General features: G+C 36.9%; 1 protein-coding gene across 1 annotated transcript; it reads right to left on the minus strand.

Annotated features, from left to right (window-relative positions):
- Positions 1–616: 616 nt before the first annotated feature.
- wt1a (WT1 transcription factor a) lies at positions 617–15,318 on the minus strand. Its single transcript, XM_074677195.1, has 9 exons — positions 14,856–15,318; positions 8,899–9,021; positions 7,738–7,840; positions 6,832–6,912; positions 3,664–3,763; positions 3,337–3,481; positions 1,612–1,701; positions 1,272–1,364; positions 617–1,019 (listed from the first exon to the last, which is right to left on the minus strand). Exons 1-9 carry the CDS (start codon positions 15,316–15,318, stop codon positions 898–900), a joined length of 1,320 nt encoding a protein of 439 aa, XP_074533296.1. The 3' UTR covers positions 617–897.
- Between the last annotated feature and the right edge of the window lie 1,077 nt (positions 15,319–16,395).

The raw sequence follows: 16,395 nt of genomic DNA on the forward strand, positions 1-16,395 counted from the left end.
CTATTCTGTTCTGAAGAGAGACAGGTCTTGTTGAGGCATCCTTGTGCAGATAACTTTGTATTAACTTTAACAACTTCAGATAAGTGACATGTTTTATTAAAAAAAAATAAAGTGAAACGGTATAATGAGGCCATCAATTGTTTATTGGTTAAACTTTCCTAGCATGAGGAAAAGTTGATTTTTTTCATGGTTTACGCAGAGTTTTTTGAAAGTTTAAAGAAAATACTTGGTGACAGACCTTAATTTAAAAGATGACTAAAAAAGACCACGAGACTTAAGCTATTACCGTATCAAAACACTTAAACATATCTGCGGACAAAAAACATTTTTCACTGACGGATAACAAATGATTTACATATTAATAGCAAGAAAGAAATACAGTTTACATATAAACAGTTTTGACCTATACAAAGTCTTCTTAATCATTTACGTTAGGTTATATCTTCTTCCTTTGGAAACAGCTTTATTCCATTGGTACTTTTTTCACCTTGTCTTATGGAGCAAACATGATCAAGAGGACACGAGGCAGCTTGCATAATCCAAAACTCTGCTTTTATAGTAATATTTACACACTATACTGTTCAGAGACTTCAAAAGCATTTAATATGAGGGAAAACAAATTATTGAAAAATGAGAAAGGCTGGGGTTTTAATAATATTTCTAAGGCATATTTTTGTTTGAACAGTCTATGACAAAACACCAAAGACTAACAATACAAACACTGAAGAAGGTGTTTGTTATGTAATGTTTTCTGTTCATTTAAGCCCAACGCCTGCATAAAAATGGCAAGACTGTTAAAACTGCAAGAAAGGGACCATCAACTTGTAATTCCAGACAATATTAGCATATATTACTCAGATGTCAAAAACAGAACTGTGATGTAGGTCAACAGAAGACTCAGATGGTTAACTGGAGCCTGGTGAGGTTCCTCTGGTGCATGCTGTGGTGTCGCACCAGTTCATCGCTGCGAGCAAACTTCTTTTGACAATTAGGCCAACGGCAGTTAAAGGGCTTCTCACCTGTTATAGAGGAGGGATGGATGGACAAGTGGGAGGACAGTATAGAGACAGAAGACAGGTGGGAAAGGGTCGTTGTGGTTGGGGGAGGAGAAACAAGGTGAGGGTGTTTGAGCAGAGATGGGATGAATGTATTAGAATCAAATCAGGTGAAGAGACAAGGGAAATATGATTTTAATCAAACTATTAAAGTGACTTAGAACAAGTATATACAATATGCATGGATGAAGAGAAATGAAATAAAAGTTTACGCACTTGTTTTACCTGTATGAGTCCGGTTGTGCGTCTTCAGGTGATCAGAGCGAGAAAATTTTCTCTGACACGTCTCACATTGGAAAGGTTTAACTCCTACAAACACACACAGGAAAAGAAAAAAACACACAAAAAGAGAAACATAGAAGTGTGAAGGGGCTAGAGGATAATTCAAAAGTTTGACCACCCATTTTTATCTTTGTGTAGGTGAAGTTTAGGTGAACTTCTTTTGTCATCATCAGAAACAAGATAACTTTCATACAAACAGCTGAGAAAAACAAGAATAGAACCCAAAACCAAAAATCCATAGAGTGAAAGATTAAAAAATGAAGACTAATTAAACCTGTATGCCTCCTCTGGTGTCTTTTGAGTTGGTCAGAGCGAGAAAACCTCCTGCCGCAGTCTGTGAAGTCACACTGGTAGGGTTTCTCTCCTGAAAAAGGACAACAACAAAAAAAAAATTACGATTCAATTCTATTGTCCTTTTTTAATGCCCAACAGAAGCAAAACATTTACACACCCTTAAAGGTTACTGACTGTTTAAAAATAGAAACTTTATTTGATAGGCACTGAATAAATTGAATTACTTTTAAAAAATGTTCTGAGAAGGTGGAGTTATTAAGTCTTTGCACTTGGTGTCGCTGGGAAATTTAGATGTTACATATTGCACTTCCAAAACACTGAATTAATGTTGTTTCCAATATATGAAGACTGTTACATTTTGAGACTTATACCCAGCTATATCAACACGGACAACTAGGATATGACGACTGTTTTTGCTTTGGCTCTAGGAGTGGATTACCAGTGAATACAATGGCAAGTAATCATGGTTTAACATTGGCTGTTTTACAAAATAGGCTTTAACAACATTTAACAAAACAAAAACACTTAAAGAATTAGGCCACCATCACCACTACGACTACTACTACTACTACTACTACTACTACTACTACTACTAGTAATAATAATAATAATAATAATAATAATAATAATAATAATAATAATAATAATAACAATAATGAAGACCCCTGCAAACAATTTTATCAAGTTGGACCAACAGTTTGTTTTTACAGTGGAGTGTAGTTTAAGTCAATTCTTTTAGCATTGAAATTGAACCTACTTAAACCTTTTATTTAGTTTATCTTGGCATAAATTGTTTGAGTGAAACCACTTGCCTCAATTTTAAAACAGTGCAGTTCTTGCCAAAAAAGTTCAGTTTCATTTTGATTGAATTAAAAGTTATAAACGGCCCACTCATAATTTTTTAATGACACCGTACTAAGTTTTGCGTAAGAACAACTTCTGGGTCAACAGTGCAGATCAAAAGACAGGTTGTTATAAAAACACATGATTATTGCAACCAGGAGTGGGGAGCCTTTAAAGTAACACTGTGTGGTGTTATTTTACATCAACAGAGTAAAATAACTCTCAGAGTTAAATATCTTAAAACAACACCAAGAATTTAACACTGAACTGGTTTAACACCAGAATTTTAATGCCAGAGGATTCGCTGTGTGGGGTGAGGGCCTCATTATGGACATTATTGGACATGTCATAAAACAGTAGGTTAAAGGTGTGATAACAGTAACTTTGACAGTATCTGTCTCTCTCTAACCCCAACACAGTCGAGGCACATGTCTGTCTAACATGAGTCTGGTTCTGTCCGTGGTTTCTGCCCAAACTCAAACAGTGAAAGAAAAGGCCAGTTTTAAGCACAGTAATTAAATAAGCAGTAACTGAGGTTCGTAATTGAAGGTTGAAAATTTACTCCTTTTTTGATTCACTCCAAAGTAAGTGCATTTCTCATGAAGAGGATTATAATAATGGAAAACCCTTAATTGCTGATTCTAAAAAAAAAGGAGCCAATACTTGATATTTAATAACCAGGTAGCTTGTTACACAGAAACTATATTAACAAAAACTCCTTTAAGCTAAATGAACTAACAATGCCAATTTCAATGACATGGGCCATAAAAGAGGTGGGTTAGCTCACTACATGACAAACAGGAAACAGAAGTATCTCAAAACACTGAGTTTCAAGTTAAGTTTTTGTTTCTCTGAGTTTGACCTGTGTGCTTGCGGCTGTGCATCTGTAAATGAGACAGCTTGAAATAGCGCTTGTTGCATCCAGGGTAGGCGCACATGAACGGGCGCTTCTCACTGCTCTCTGACCGCACCATGGCCTGGGCAATGCTGGGCACGCGCCGCACATCCTAAAACACACACACACACACACACACACACACACACACACACACACACACACACACACACACACACACACACACACACACACACACACACACACACACACATAGTCTGTTATTACTATGACCTTATTAAAGCGTTGTCACAACAACCTATAAAAGATGTCATAAATGAGCAGGAGTCCTGCCTGTATTCCTCTGAAGACTCCGTGAGTGTGGATGCGGTACTGGGTGCTGCAGCTGTAAACCATGGGGGTGCTGGGGTCACTCTCATAGCCTGTGGTGTGGCTGACAACACAGAAGAAAAGATAAAGAAAATAAATTCATTTCGATGGTGCAAATTAAAAATCCATCAGTGTCCTTTAACACCACAGAAACAACACTGATGATGTCGAACAACTCCACACAATTAACTCCTGTCCACCAGCAAAAACCCTGCAGGAGTAAAAAAAAGAGGAAGAAGAATCACAAAACCCTCAAAACAGCCTTGAATCCAGATTTTCAAGGCCTGAGCTGACTAGAACGACAGACAGGGAGAAGCAAGCTTGAATAGTGATAAAAATGTCATAGTGTTTATGTTAGCTCTTTAATATATTTATACAAAAGCAAAGTTATTCAGTGTGTAAATGTTGGCACACGTGTTTGCCGGCATGTTGTGCTGTCATGTTCCACGGAAGTCACTTTGGAAGTCACTTCCAGGAAAAGAGATTTTGCATTCAGGGATCTTACAATGCAGGACACACACACACACACACACACACACACACACACACACACACACACACACACATATAATTTTTACCTTTATTCAACCAGGAAGTCTCTTGAGATTGAAAATGTATTTCATTAGAGAGACCTGGTCCTGGTAGCAACTAATCACAACATATCAATGGCTAAAAAGCAAAACATTCTATCTTCAAAATTCACTTTTTGAGAAAACTAAAAAAAACATGCTGTTTTCTTGCAGAATGCTATTTTTTTAAGGATACACAATGCATGACACACTGATTGAAGACTGTGTTACTATATTAATTGTTTACATTACTGTCTCAGTATCGGTGCCTTGCAAAGCGCGGTTTTCCCTACTTTTTTTTGGATTATTTTGCAGATAGGACTTTTTGTACTCTATGCAAATTGGGAGAGGTTCTACGATAAAAATGGTCTAAATTGAGTTAATACTTGATAAATAGGGTCAGAATTCCTTAAGTTGGAAATTCATTAAATTTAGTGTTTTTGCTTCCTTGTTTGCTGTGTAATGCTGTAATGACAACAGACTGGCTCTAAATAAACTCTGTAGAAGCAAAAACACTTTGTTTCTACAGAAGCAAACAGTTGTCAATACAATTTTTTATATTTTATTCAAAAACCTCCAATAATACTGAAAAATTGAACAAAACACTGTTCACTCGATAGTTCAAAGAGTCAATGATCACTGTGTACTGCTGCAAAAAATGGATGTTTCCAATTCCAGGACTGGGTTAACTTGCACTAACTTGATGGCTGTTTTCTGGATGAAAAGACTTAATTAAAACCACACTAAATTCAACTAATTTACAAAGTGACATCAAAAACCTGTCCTTTGTATGCACACACTTGCATGAAATTTCAGCATCAAATTCACAGCTTTGATATCAGTCTTGTGTAACTGTAGTCATGGTTGTACTTAAGAGACCCGTCCTTGTACTTTCATCCGACAGATAACAGTGACAACATGATCACCAGCCTTATGTCAAGGGTGGATTGAAGAATAAAGTCATGGAAAAATTATTGGACCACCTAATTTTTCTCCGATTTCTTGTTTTAATGTCTAGTACCACAAAAGGTATATTTTACCCCAAAAATATACAATAAACATGACAAAAAATGCAGCTGATTACATAACATTATATGTTCTATTTGACTTGCTTAAGCTTTATCATACACACACACACACACACACACACACACACACACACACACACACACATATATATATATATATATATATATATATATATATATATATATATATATATATATATATATATATATATATATATATATATATATATATATATATATATATATATATTCATGTAAAAGAGAAAGGTACCATGTTTAAGTACCTAAACCCATCCTCGTGACTGTGATGGAGTGGAAAAGTAGGTGATTTTCCATGTTGGACATAAACACAGCATTGCAGAAGACTGAAGAATAGATAAGTTAAATTGAAAAACATATTATATTATTTAACACATAAATTGTTTTTACCACACAAATATAAAAATACCAATTGCCAGGTACCAGGCATTGGTATCTTATCAGTTCAAATGTGAAAGATTCCCATATATACATATACATATATAACTGTGTGAAGAGTGAATGAACCAGGTCACGTACAAGGCTACTCTTGTAAACGGTCTCCTTCCATCAGCTGGAAAACTCTTTTCTGACTCAGATGACAATACCCTTTGCCACACCACAAGATCAGTCAAAGCCTGGATGAACCTGAATATTTGAACAATCAATCAACAGATCTTAATCCAACTTAAAACCTCCAAACTGGAGAACCACAAGCCCAAAAACTAAGCAGATCTGTTTGAAGTTTTGTGACTGGAATAAGCTGCTGCGACAGCAGAACGGTGTCGGGAGCTGGTAGAGAGCACGCCATGACCAAAGGGGAACATCCAGTTTAGAAAAATGAAGCCTATGCTGAAGTGCTAAAAGTTGCTGTTCATTGAGAATCCACTTGAGGCTGGCTGCAGAAAGACCAGAAGTCATGAACACACCTAGCTATAAAAACAGACTTTTACGGCATTATAAAGCACATTTTCAGCCTTGTTCAAAAAAAGGCTAGGGTCGGAGACACTGATTTCCCTATCGGCATATTTAACCACTTGTTTTTTTTTTCATCCGACATTATGACAGGTCAGTGTGTGCTGAGCTATCTTTTACCTTTGATACTTTGATACTGGAGAAGATCATGATAATGTTAGAAAGCAAGCCAGAAATCTAAAAAACTAGAATAAGGGAAGGCTATATCCTTTAGCTGCTGCAGAGGTATCTTTCCGTTGAGAAATGATCCTGAAACATGTTAAAGTTTGTTGTTTTAAATGGTTGACATAACCGAGCCATGATAATAAAACCATTCAAACTGTGCAAAACAAAAGGCATTGTTCTACTATGGTTTAGTAGATGTTTCATATCTTGTGTAGGCTTATATAGTCAATGAAAAGTCAGAATACAGGCTCCGAACCAGAAACTATCAATACCAGTCAAAAATGACCACAGTCTGTGTCAGACTTTCTCAATCTGGTCTAAGCGTCTAAAACCAACTTCAGCGACTGCTGCAACAACAAGAGATCTTAATTTCCTACCTCTTCATGGTGGCTAGTGTATTGACTGGTTTCCATGCCACACAGTCCAACTGAGAGGTCATTTGATACAAATTTTCTCCACTGTAGAAGAAGGACAGAGGAAACCCATGAGCAGTGAATGAAGAAAGGTTGAGTGAGCTTTTCCATGTTGGCAGCTAGATGAATTCACTAGTTGAGCTGTTTTCTTCCTCTTCCTCTTCTTCTTTGCCTGTTTTTCTTTTCAAACAAGTTGCTGATATAAACCTGTGGTGTTGTCCAGACAGTCTTTTTTTATTGACCAAGTGCAGTGTGAAAGCTAACCAAACCACATGAAAGAGCATCAAAGCTACTGTTACACACCCAGTCAAACCCTGAGCACAGAACGACCCAGATGGACTGAACCTTTTAAAACAGTCCCACAGATTCAGGAATTAGCAATGAGCAGAAGTCAGGGAAGTGGTCAACCTCAAAAGGTTAGGGTAAAGGATTTCAACTGAGTATCATTCTGTAAACATGTAAAGAAGTCAGGTACAAACTGCAGACTAATATCAGCCCTGCTAACGCTAAGTTGCTAAATACAGATAAATGAACGACAGAAAAAAGTCCAACAGCCAAATGAAGGCTTACAGCGACACTTTCCATCATTAGTGCACCATACTTCTGATTTTAAATACTCATCTTTATTTATAGAATTTATTCATTTTTCCTGAATTTATTCCTTTGGCTTATCTCACAGTTTGTTCGTCCGGCTGCGTGCTCTACCCAAACAACCTGTGTCTACATTAGTAGAGGATTTCCATGAACTAGAAACGCCGTGTGTGTGTGTGTGTGTGTGTGTGTGTGTGTGTGTGTGTGTGTGTGTGTGTGTGTGTGTGTGTGTGTGTGTGTGTGTGTGTGTGTGTGTGTGTGTGTGTGTGTGTGTGTTACCTGTTATAAGGGTTTCTTAGCAGAAGAGCTTGGCTGCCTGTGCAGGTGTCTGAAGGAGTGTGACAACCGTAGACTGGAGGGGGAAGAGAGTATTGCTGCTCACCTGTTGAACACAAACACATCCACAAAACAAAACACACTGAGTAAACAACAACAGAGAAAATTGTGTACTAATTGTTGTGTCTTCACATTCAAACACAGGAACCAGTGCAGATGACTTTATGTCAATGATGCATTTCTTTCTCTTTTGGACAAACAAAGAAACCAAAAAGGATATTTTAAGGTCCTATGAGGCTTGGTTTGGAGGGGAAGAGGAACTTTTTGATCTAAAGACAGATTTTTCTGTAATATTCAAGTTGTGTCTTGGTCAGATAATGAAGGTTTGATGGGGCACCTCTTCTATCGGTACATTTTATTCAATAGATAAATATATCTGAATTCTAACTAAGGCCTTAAATTTTCTAGTAAAAATTTATTTTTAACGTCTGCTTCCCACTTCCAGACTTTTTAGTGGTCAAATGGCACCACCTTGTGGATAAAAGAGCACTACAGCTCACTTTTTTGGACGTTTGACATTTTGATCCTTATTATGGCATGAGAAATGTTTTTAATTGCAGGAGTAATGGCATTAAAATAATAATAATAATAATAATAATAATAATAATAATAATAATAATAATAATAGTAATAATAATAATATTATTATTAATAATAATAATAATATTAATAATAATAATAATAATAGTATAAGAAAAAAAGGCAGAACTTCTTCAATATATGTTTGTAAATTTTTATTTTTGTATTTTTCTTTTTATGTATGACATACTGTTAAATACCTTTAGCTGACACCCCTTTAAGAATATTCAGTCCTTAAAATTTAATCTATCTTTTCTGCCTCTGTAGTATCCGTTATGACAATATTTTGCTCCAAATGTTGCTGTTTGTGCATTTGAATTTGCATTGTTTCTAAATTTGAATTGTTTTTAATCACTCAACTTTTTTAAATTTAAGAATCTCTAAAAAACAACTTGGGTTATTACTAGGGATGACATTTAGATCATCCGTAGAAATGTTTTTTCATTGCAAATATTTATTTCAGCACTTTCAGTGGGTGAAATTATACAAAGTTGTTCTGGTTCTCTAATCAATGCAAACTCTTACCCAAACTGCTTTGCTGAGGAACTGCATCTTCATGTTTGAAGGGATGGTTGGAAAACTGTGAGCTGTGATGTGAAGGAGTGTGGCCGTAATTTCCAGCTCCATCGAATGAAACAGCACTGTAGCCTGCAACAGAAAAACACAAAGCAGGAATTACACAGAGTCACAGCGCATTCATAACAAGTAAAATCAAAGATAGCGCTAACAGAAGCAGATTCATGTAACAGGTTTTTTGTTTGTTTGTTTTTTTGTGATCAATTGTTTTTTATTTCAAAAAGAAGGGCATGGTAGTGCAATGACATTACTATAATAAGTTTTAGCCACTTTCTTTAACAGTCCCCCTGAATGACCCCCCCCCCCCCCCCCCCCCCCAAAAAAAAAAAAAAAAAAAAAAAAAAATAGAGAAAGAAAGAATGAAAAAAAAAAAGTTGACATTCCTCCCCCTTTAATCCCCCAACATGATCTCCTACATTGTTAGCTTAAAATGTATACATTAATTTATTTCGTTATTTTGTGACACCCTGATCTGTTCTGTTTTCTATGTTTGTTCGTGTGTGAGGGGGCTTCCAGTGCAAGGCTAGCATATTTTTAGCTGCAGTTAGCCCCACTAATAAAATGTGGGTTTGAGTGGAGGAGAGGCTCAGTGATGAGGTGTCGTTGAGAAGTACCACTCTGGGCAGACATGATAGATCTATAAACAACGCATCTGAACAGGTGGACGACACTGATTTCCAAAAAGACGCCACATTTGGACACTCCCAATACAAGAATGATCCACGTGACCCTGAGAGCATAGGTCACAAGCAAGACAATGTAGAAGCTACATGTAGTATCGGGTGCTGAACCAGTGTCCACTACAATGAGGACTATGACCTCTGTGCAGCTCCAAAGCAACCAGCGTGAAAATGTCAGACCCTTCTCTCTTTCAATTTCATTAACTGCTTTGTCTTGAATCAGCTGATTCCTAACAGCACAGCATTTTCAGTATCACGGGTTTGACTGTGAGATAATGGAGTAAAAAGTGTCTGCACTGTAGTGACTGGAGGGCGTCCTCTCTGAGCAGCAGCATAATCTTTTCCCCCTTCTTGAGTCCAGACACTGATGTTTGAGGTGTTCGATGATGACGACTTCTGCAGCTGATCAGATGATGGAGCTGATAAAAGACTAGAGGTGATGAGCTCACAAGAGCTCAGAAGTTGTGTGATTTTGGCCAACTGATAACCTGACCTCCACCTCCTTTCCTGCTGCAGCTGAGTGTCCATACTCAAAAGTGGATGCCTCAATAGGAAAACAACACTGACACAATCTGAACATGCGATGATTCAATCAGTGTGAGAATTGTATTTATGAAACCGGCATTTTTAATGTTCAAAGTCATTCTTTATCAAGCCATATTTTTTCAACAACACACAACACATTAATGCTATAATATCTGCAACACACTGCGTTTTCAGTGACAATGAAATAAACAATTATGTATGGTTAACACTCCACATCATTTGGTGCCTTATCTCTTCTTCCCTCCGCCAGGGAGGTTATGTTTTTTGGAGAGTGTGTTTGTTTGTCTGTGAACATATAACTCAAAAAGTAACAAACAGATCTTGATAAAATTTTCAGGAAATATTCAAAATGGGATAAAGAAGAAGTGATTAAATTTTGGGGGTGATCCCGATCACCATCTGGATCCAGGATTTTTTTAAAGGATTCTTTATCATTGTGAGATAGGGCTGTTTTCACCATATGTGTATACAACTCCACCATAAATGGTCGGATTGCTTTGCAAACAAGACAAGGTCACCATAATTTCTGACAGATGTAAAAGTAGGATCCAGATGCTGGCAATATTCTGGATACTAAGATCTGGAATATGAAATATGTACTGGGTCATCATAATTTTCAACACTGGCAGGGGAAAATTACTCATAAATATTACTCATAAATCATCATTTTCAACACTGAAAACTCTGACATTCGAGTAAACTGAACTAACTAAAAAAATTTAAGTTTTCATAGCTTAATCCAATGGAGTAATTTGAACTTTGGGGTTTACTGTGTTGTGCTGATACTTCGTTGCAAATGAAACACAATCATTTATCTTTAAGACGTCTATCTCCTGTTTAGTTTGAAACTGAGTTACCTCAGTGTCAAAGATCTAAAACACTTTACTTAATAAACTGCCAGATGAGGTCAAAGCAAGAGAATGGGGTTAAACTTGACAGCCATTCACTCCTTTGTGGGAAACAGATTCACTTCTTCTGTAAACCTGAGTTACCTTTAAGCCAAACCTAAATAACACTGGAGAGCAAAGAACGACGGGCGCAGGATGGCGTCTGTTGTTCCCACTTCTGTCTGTTCTGATTCAGTGCAGCTGAAACAAAACTTCACTTATTTAGCTTAAAAAACCTCTTGTCAAGAGAGATTATGATCATCCAGTTATTTAACCCTCTCACTTACACACTCATTTCATTTAAACAATAAGAATAAGATCAAATTAGATAATCATTTGCATTAACATAGGTATTGAAAAAAGAAATACACTGTTTGTAGGATTATTCCATTTTTTAACCTTTCAAAGCACTATTTGACCTTTTAGGAGCAAAATAAATTTGGAAAAAACGATTGCAAGATAGAGACTGAACTACAGGATGCTATAAATCAGACACAGATTAACTCATCAGCTGTTTGCACAGACCCTGTTGTCCTCTGACCTCTAGTGGCCCCCTGAGACCTCGCTGACTATAGTTTTACTTTGCTTGTTTGTTTGTTTTTTGTAACTTTGTACATGAAAAATATCAAACTATTTTTTGTGATAAAAAATTAATTCATCATTGTAGGTAGAGTTTTTTTTGGAAACCAGGAAATGTGTATCATTATTGCTGATGTAGCTGTGGGAATCAGATTGTGCTCAGACCAGATGGAGATTTATTTTCCTCAAGACTCAAAATGCGTAATTAAAAACAGAAAGAATCTAAGGATCTACATTTGATCACAGTACATAATACACAGTTTTCTTGTTTAAAACATTGTGTATTGATTTCACTGCAATAAATTCAAGGTAAATATAGCATATACCTGTCCACTTTCTCACCTGGTTTCTCTGTTATAGCTCCATCCTGCTCCTCCATTTCTCCATCTGCTCTAAATACCTTTTGCTGTCAACCAAACGGCAACCATAACAACCTAAGATGGACTTTATATATAATAAGTATATAAATTAATCCAAATCATTTTGTGACAATGTGTTTCTTAAACTAGATATTGAGTTATAGTTGTCAGCGCCTTCTGGATAAGTTAAAACATGATTTATTTCATCCTGAGTCTGGCTACGTCCTTGAAATGTGCATATACAACAAGAAAAAAGTAGAAAAATGATAGATGATTGATGCTTTTTAAGTTAAACCCGTATTACTCCTTTCAGATACAAATTTAAATCAGTGCTTGTGACACAGAGCACAACAAACGTCCTGGCTCCACAGCGAATTGAGCACTGTGTGCTGTAGTTCTGTTCTGCAGATGGCACACACTATGCACTATCCTCAATCCACCACACAACGACAAAGTTTACAAAGTTTTTCCTGGTTGACGTTCTGGTCATACGGAGATTTTTTTGGTCTCTTTTGCACTGTTACATCCAGAAAACAAAATGGTAGACCCAGGCGTGTCCAAAGTCTGGCCCAGGGACCAATCATGGTCCAGATTCATGTTCATACGGCCCCAAGATTTCATCTGGTCCCTCATTACATGTACATTTGCAGTTTCTGTCAAGTGCTCAAACCAAAGTAAATCTATTATTTCTCACTGGACAACATTTAAATGTGAATAAGTTTCCTGAATGTACAGAGCTAAGCTCTGTACATTCTGCAGAAACTGAGATGTCTGAGCTGACGTCCTTAAATGAATGAGTTTTTCATGATGTGAAAAAGTGACAGTTCAAAAAACACATCAAGGGACACAAGACTAGATTGAAGGTATGAAATGGTGCAGAAAAGACAATAACAGTTTGTGAAAATAATTCAGAACGCAATATACGAAATATTTCAGGCCTAAACATGTTGTTTGATGTCAAAATAGTCTGAGTATTAAAACGATCAGGATAAATCAGACGCAGAGTTTGCTGATTTTTACGTAGCACGTAAAACTGCAGAAAACTGACCACTCATTGTCTGGTATCAAGAGACATTTCAGGAACAGGTGATGTTTGATTTCATAACTCTGTACATATATTTGATCACACTTAGGGTCCGATGCTTTTCAAAGAAATCACTAAAAGAAATAGTTCAGGAATAGAGCATTTATGTGCTACTTTCACAGTTAATGGATATGCCACTTAGAGCTGGTGGCCCATCTTTTGTTTTTTACAAAATCAAAAGTGGCCTTCTTTGAAAAAAGTTTGGACATGGCTGGCGCATAGCCTCATTTAGGTTTTAAACCAGGGAAATCTAATGATCTGGTTTTGGTTTGGTAGGTAAGGTTTGAGACATGATTGAAACAGAGGACTAAACTTATTTAGAAAACAAAAGAAAAAAAATAGTTGAATTTTGTCCAAGATACATAGCTAAGGGTCTACTTTTTATGAAAAGTATGAGTTTTTCAATGTGTGGTTTCACTAATAACTGAGGTTTTAAGGCTTTAAAAGTATCAAAATATGAAATAGAAAACAACTCAGAGGATTTTTTTCCCATCAAAGTGAGCAGCGGTTATTTTCACAGCAATTACTATTTTCAAATCTCAAAATCATAAAAGCAATGGAATAATGTAATACTGTGAGTTAACATGAAAAACTAAACCATCATCAATAACTTCTTTTTTATTTATCTATTTACAATTTAGGAAGTCAAAAAAGGGGTCAGAGTGTGCTTGTGATGTGTTTTTTTCTCATAGGGTAGGGCAGTTTTATTCATCACGCACCATTCATACAAAGATGAAGAGGGTACAAACCAGTAACATCGATGGCATTTATAAAATCTGTTACGAAGGAAACAAGAATTTAAATATTTACTATAGAAAATTATTATTTTTTTAAAGATCAGATCCTCTAGACTGAGAGTTGCTCTAATCCCGCAGCTGCTTTCCCTTCCCTTTAAGTCATAGCCCGCTCATCCTTTACACACATCTTCTATCTCCTTTTTACAGCAAATAAATACAACAATAACTGATTATTATGTTGCAGGAGATTTAGTGACATGACCCCTACAGCTCCACTTTTTTAAATGCTCTGGTAGTTTTTTTTTGTCTCCCTATGGATCTTTTCCTGTTGGTCCCTTTGGGAACTCCACTATGCCCACAGCGGCTGTTTTAAGGTTATTTGGGGAAAAAAGCAACAATTTTATTCCTCTCTTTTCTGTTTTTTTTTTTTTCCCTTGACCCCTATTCTACTTCCGTCCCCATCTGCCCCCTCTTTGCCTCATCTAACCACCTTTTTGTCATAACCTTTCTTTCTTAACTTCCTGTTGTTTCTTTGATTGAAAGAGGATAGAAAGAGAGAAACTAAATGAGTTAAACCCGAAAATGATAATATTTGTAATAATAATACTTATAATGTTTGCTGCAGGGATTCACAGGATTGTCTGAAACAGGTCAAATGATGCTAATGGGAGTAAAAGTAACTCAATAAAACACCTTTAGAAAACTTTAAATCAAGAACTTGTCTATGGAGTCTCTATGGGTGTGAAACATTCAATATCTGGAAACTATATTGACAAATTTCTTTTTAAACAGATAATACATAAACATAGTTTTTGAGGGCCATTTACATAATAGATGAACAAAAAAGGGGTTTTGATGTGTCTGACATCAAATGAAATCAGTAAAAGACAGTTTAATAAATGATTTTTCCTGATGAAGTGCTGAATTGAGTAGAATTATTTACAGAAACAAAGCTTACCCCTCTATTTTGTTGTTTTTTTAATCATTATTTTATCATAACTTTTCCAGTGAAACTTCATATAGTTCCATCCTACCTGTCTGGTTGTGGGCTGCCGGCTGTGTGTCCATGCAGTTGGTCAGGTAAGATGGGTTGTTGAACATCCTGTTGGTGGGCTGGTGGTGGTGTGGGGCAGGTGGAGCTTGACTCGGGGGCGGCGGAGGCAGAGGGGCTCCTAAAGCTCCATACCTACAGGCCCCGGTCCCCGTGAACTGCCCAGAGAAGTGGACGGTGAAGGCACTGAGGCCGCAGTGAGGGTCAGCGTCATGGTGGTGGAGGTCACTGTTGGCTCCCCAGGTGGGCTCCTGCTTGATGAATGAGTGGGGCCCCAGGGAGCTGTGAGGGGGGGCAAGAGAGGAATAAGGGGATCCAGCAGCATGGAAGTCCAGGACAGGAGCCCACTGAGGGGCCGAGCTGACCGGCAGGGCCGGGCAGCTGGGGTTTGGGCCCGTAGGGAACGGAGGCAGCAGAGAGTTCAGATCACGTACATCTGAACCCATCGTTACCCACCGGGGTGAAAACTCAAAGATAACCTCTCTGATCCTTTTCCCTGTCGCTGTCTACTGACGGTTTCTCCTCTTTCCAAAGTTATCCCTGGTTTGGTTCTTGTCAGTCAGTTTACAGCACCACCCTGCCGCTCTGGAAAATCCAACACAAGTTCTTAGAAGCGATATTTTTCCGTAGCAGCCACACAAGAGGAAGAGGATGAATAAAAATGAATGAAATGTCCTTTTCATTTCCAGTGACTACAGCCCATTCTGTGGACAAAAGGGCAACTGCTTTAAGTGTTCTCCATAAATGAAGAGAGAGGAGGACAGGACCAAGGAGTAACCCTCTACTCCCTCTAAGCACCCAGCCCGTTTGTTTGTGTGTGTGTGAGTGTGTGTGTGAGTGTGTGTGTGTGTGTGTGTGTGTGTATGAGAGAGATGTAAGTGTCAGGAGGCGGAGCTAGAAGGTGATAAGGTACAGGAACCCTGCTCTCTGCCCCTATTCATTCATTCATTCATTTAGGTAAACAAATACAGATTGGATTAAAACAATCTAAATTTACATTTCCTAAATTTATATCAGTCTTCGTTCTAAATTTCCCAAGCTTTTAAGAAGCTGATGTGACATTTTTGCTCAGAGATTCAGATGTCTTAATTAAATTCCAGGAGGGATAATAACTGTATTTTATTTTATGAAATTCCAAAGTGATGTCTGTATATGGGGATTATTTTAAGGCAACAGTCATTTTCAGAGGTGTAAAATTGTGTTAAGCAACAATTTAACTGCACAGTGAGGCCTATTGTTAAATAATAATAACAATAACAATAATAATAATAACAATAATAATAATACTAATAATAATAATAATAATAATAATAATAATAATAATAATAATAATAATAATAATAATAATAATAATAATAATAATAGATATGTTGTTAATGTTGTGTTATTTTTTATGATGTACCTCAGGTAGTAAAACCCAGTATTTCTAGCTGATCTGCCCCTTTCCTTTCAAAATAAAAGACCCAAAATTTTAATTATTACATTTTCATCCTTTCAGACACCATGGGGCCAAATTCAACTAA

The sequence above is a fragment of the Halichoeres trimaculatus genome, unplaced genomic scaffold, assembly GCF_033239565.1.
Source record: "Halichoeres trimaculatus isolate MK-OKI-2021-1 unplaced genomic scaffold, fHalTri1.1 fHalTri1_scaffold_10, whole genome shotgun sequence".
Lineage (NCBI taxonomy): Eukaryota > Metazoa > Chordata > Actinopteri > Labriformes > Labridae > Halichoeres > Halichoeres trimaculatus.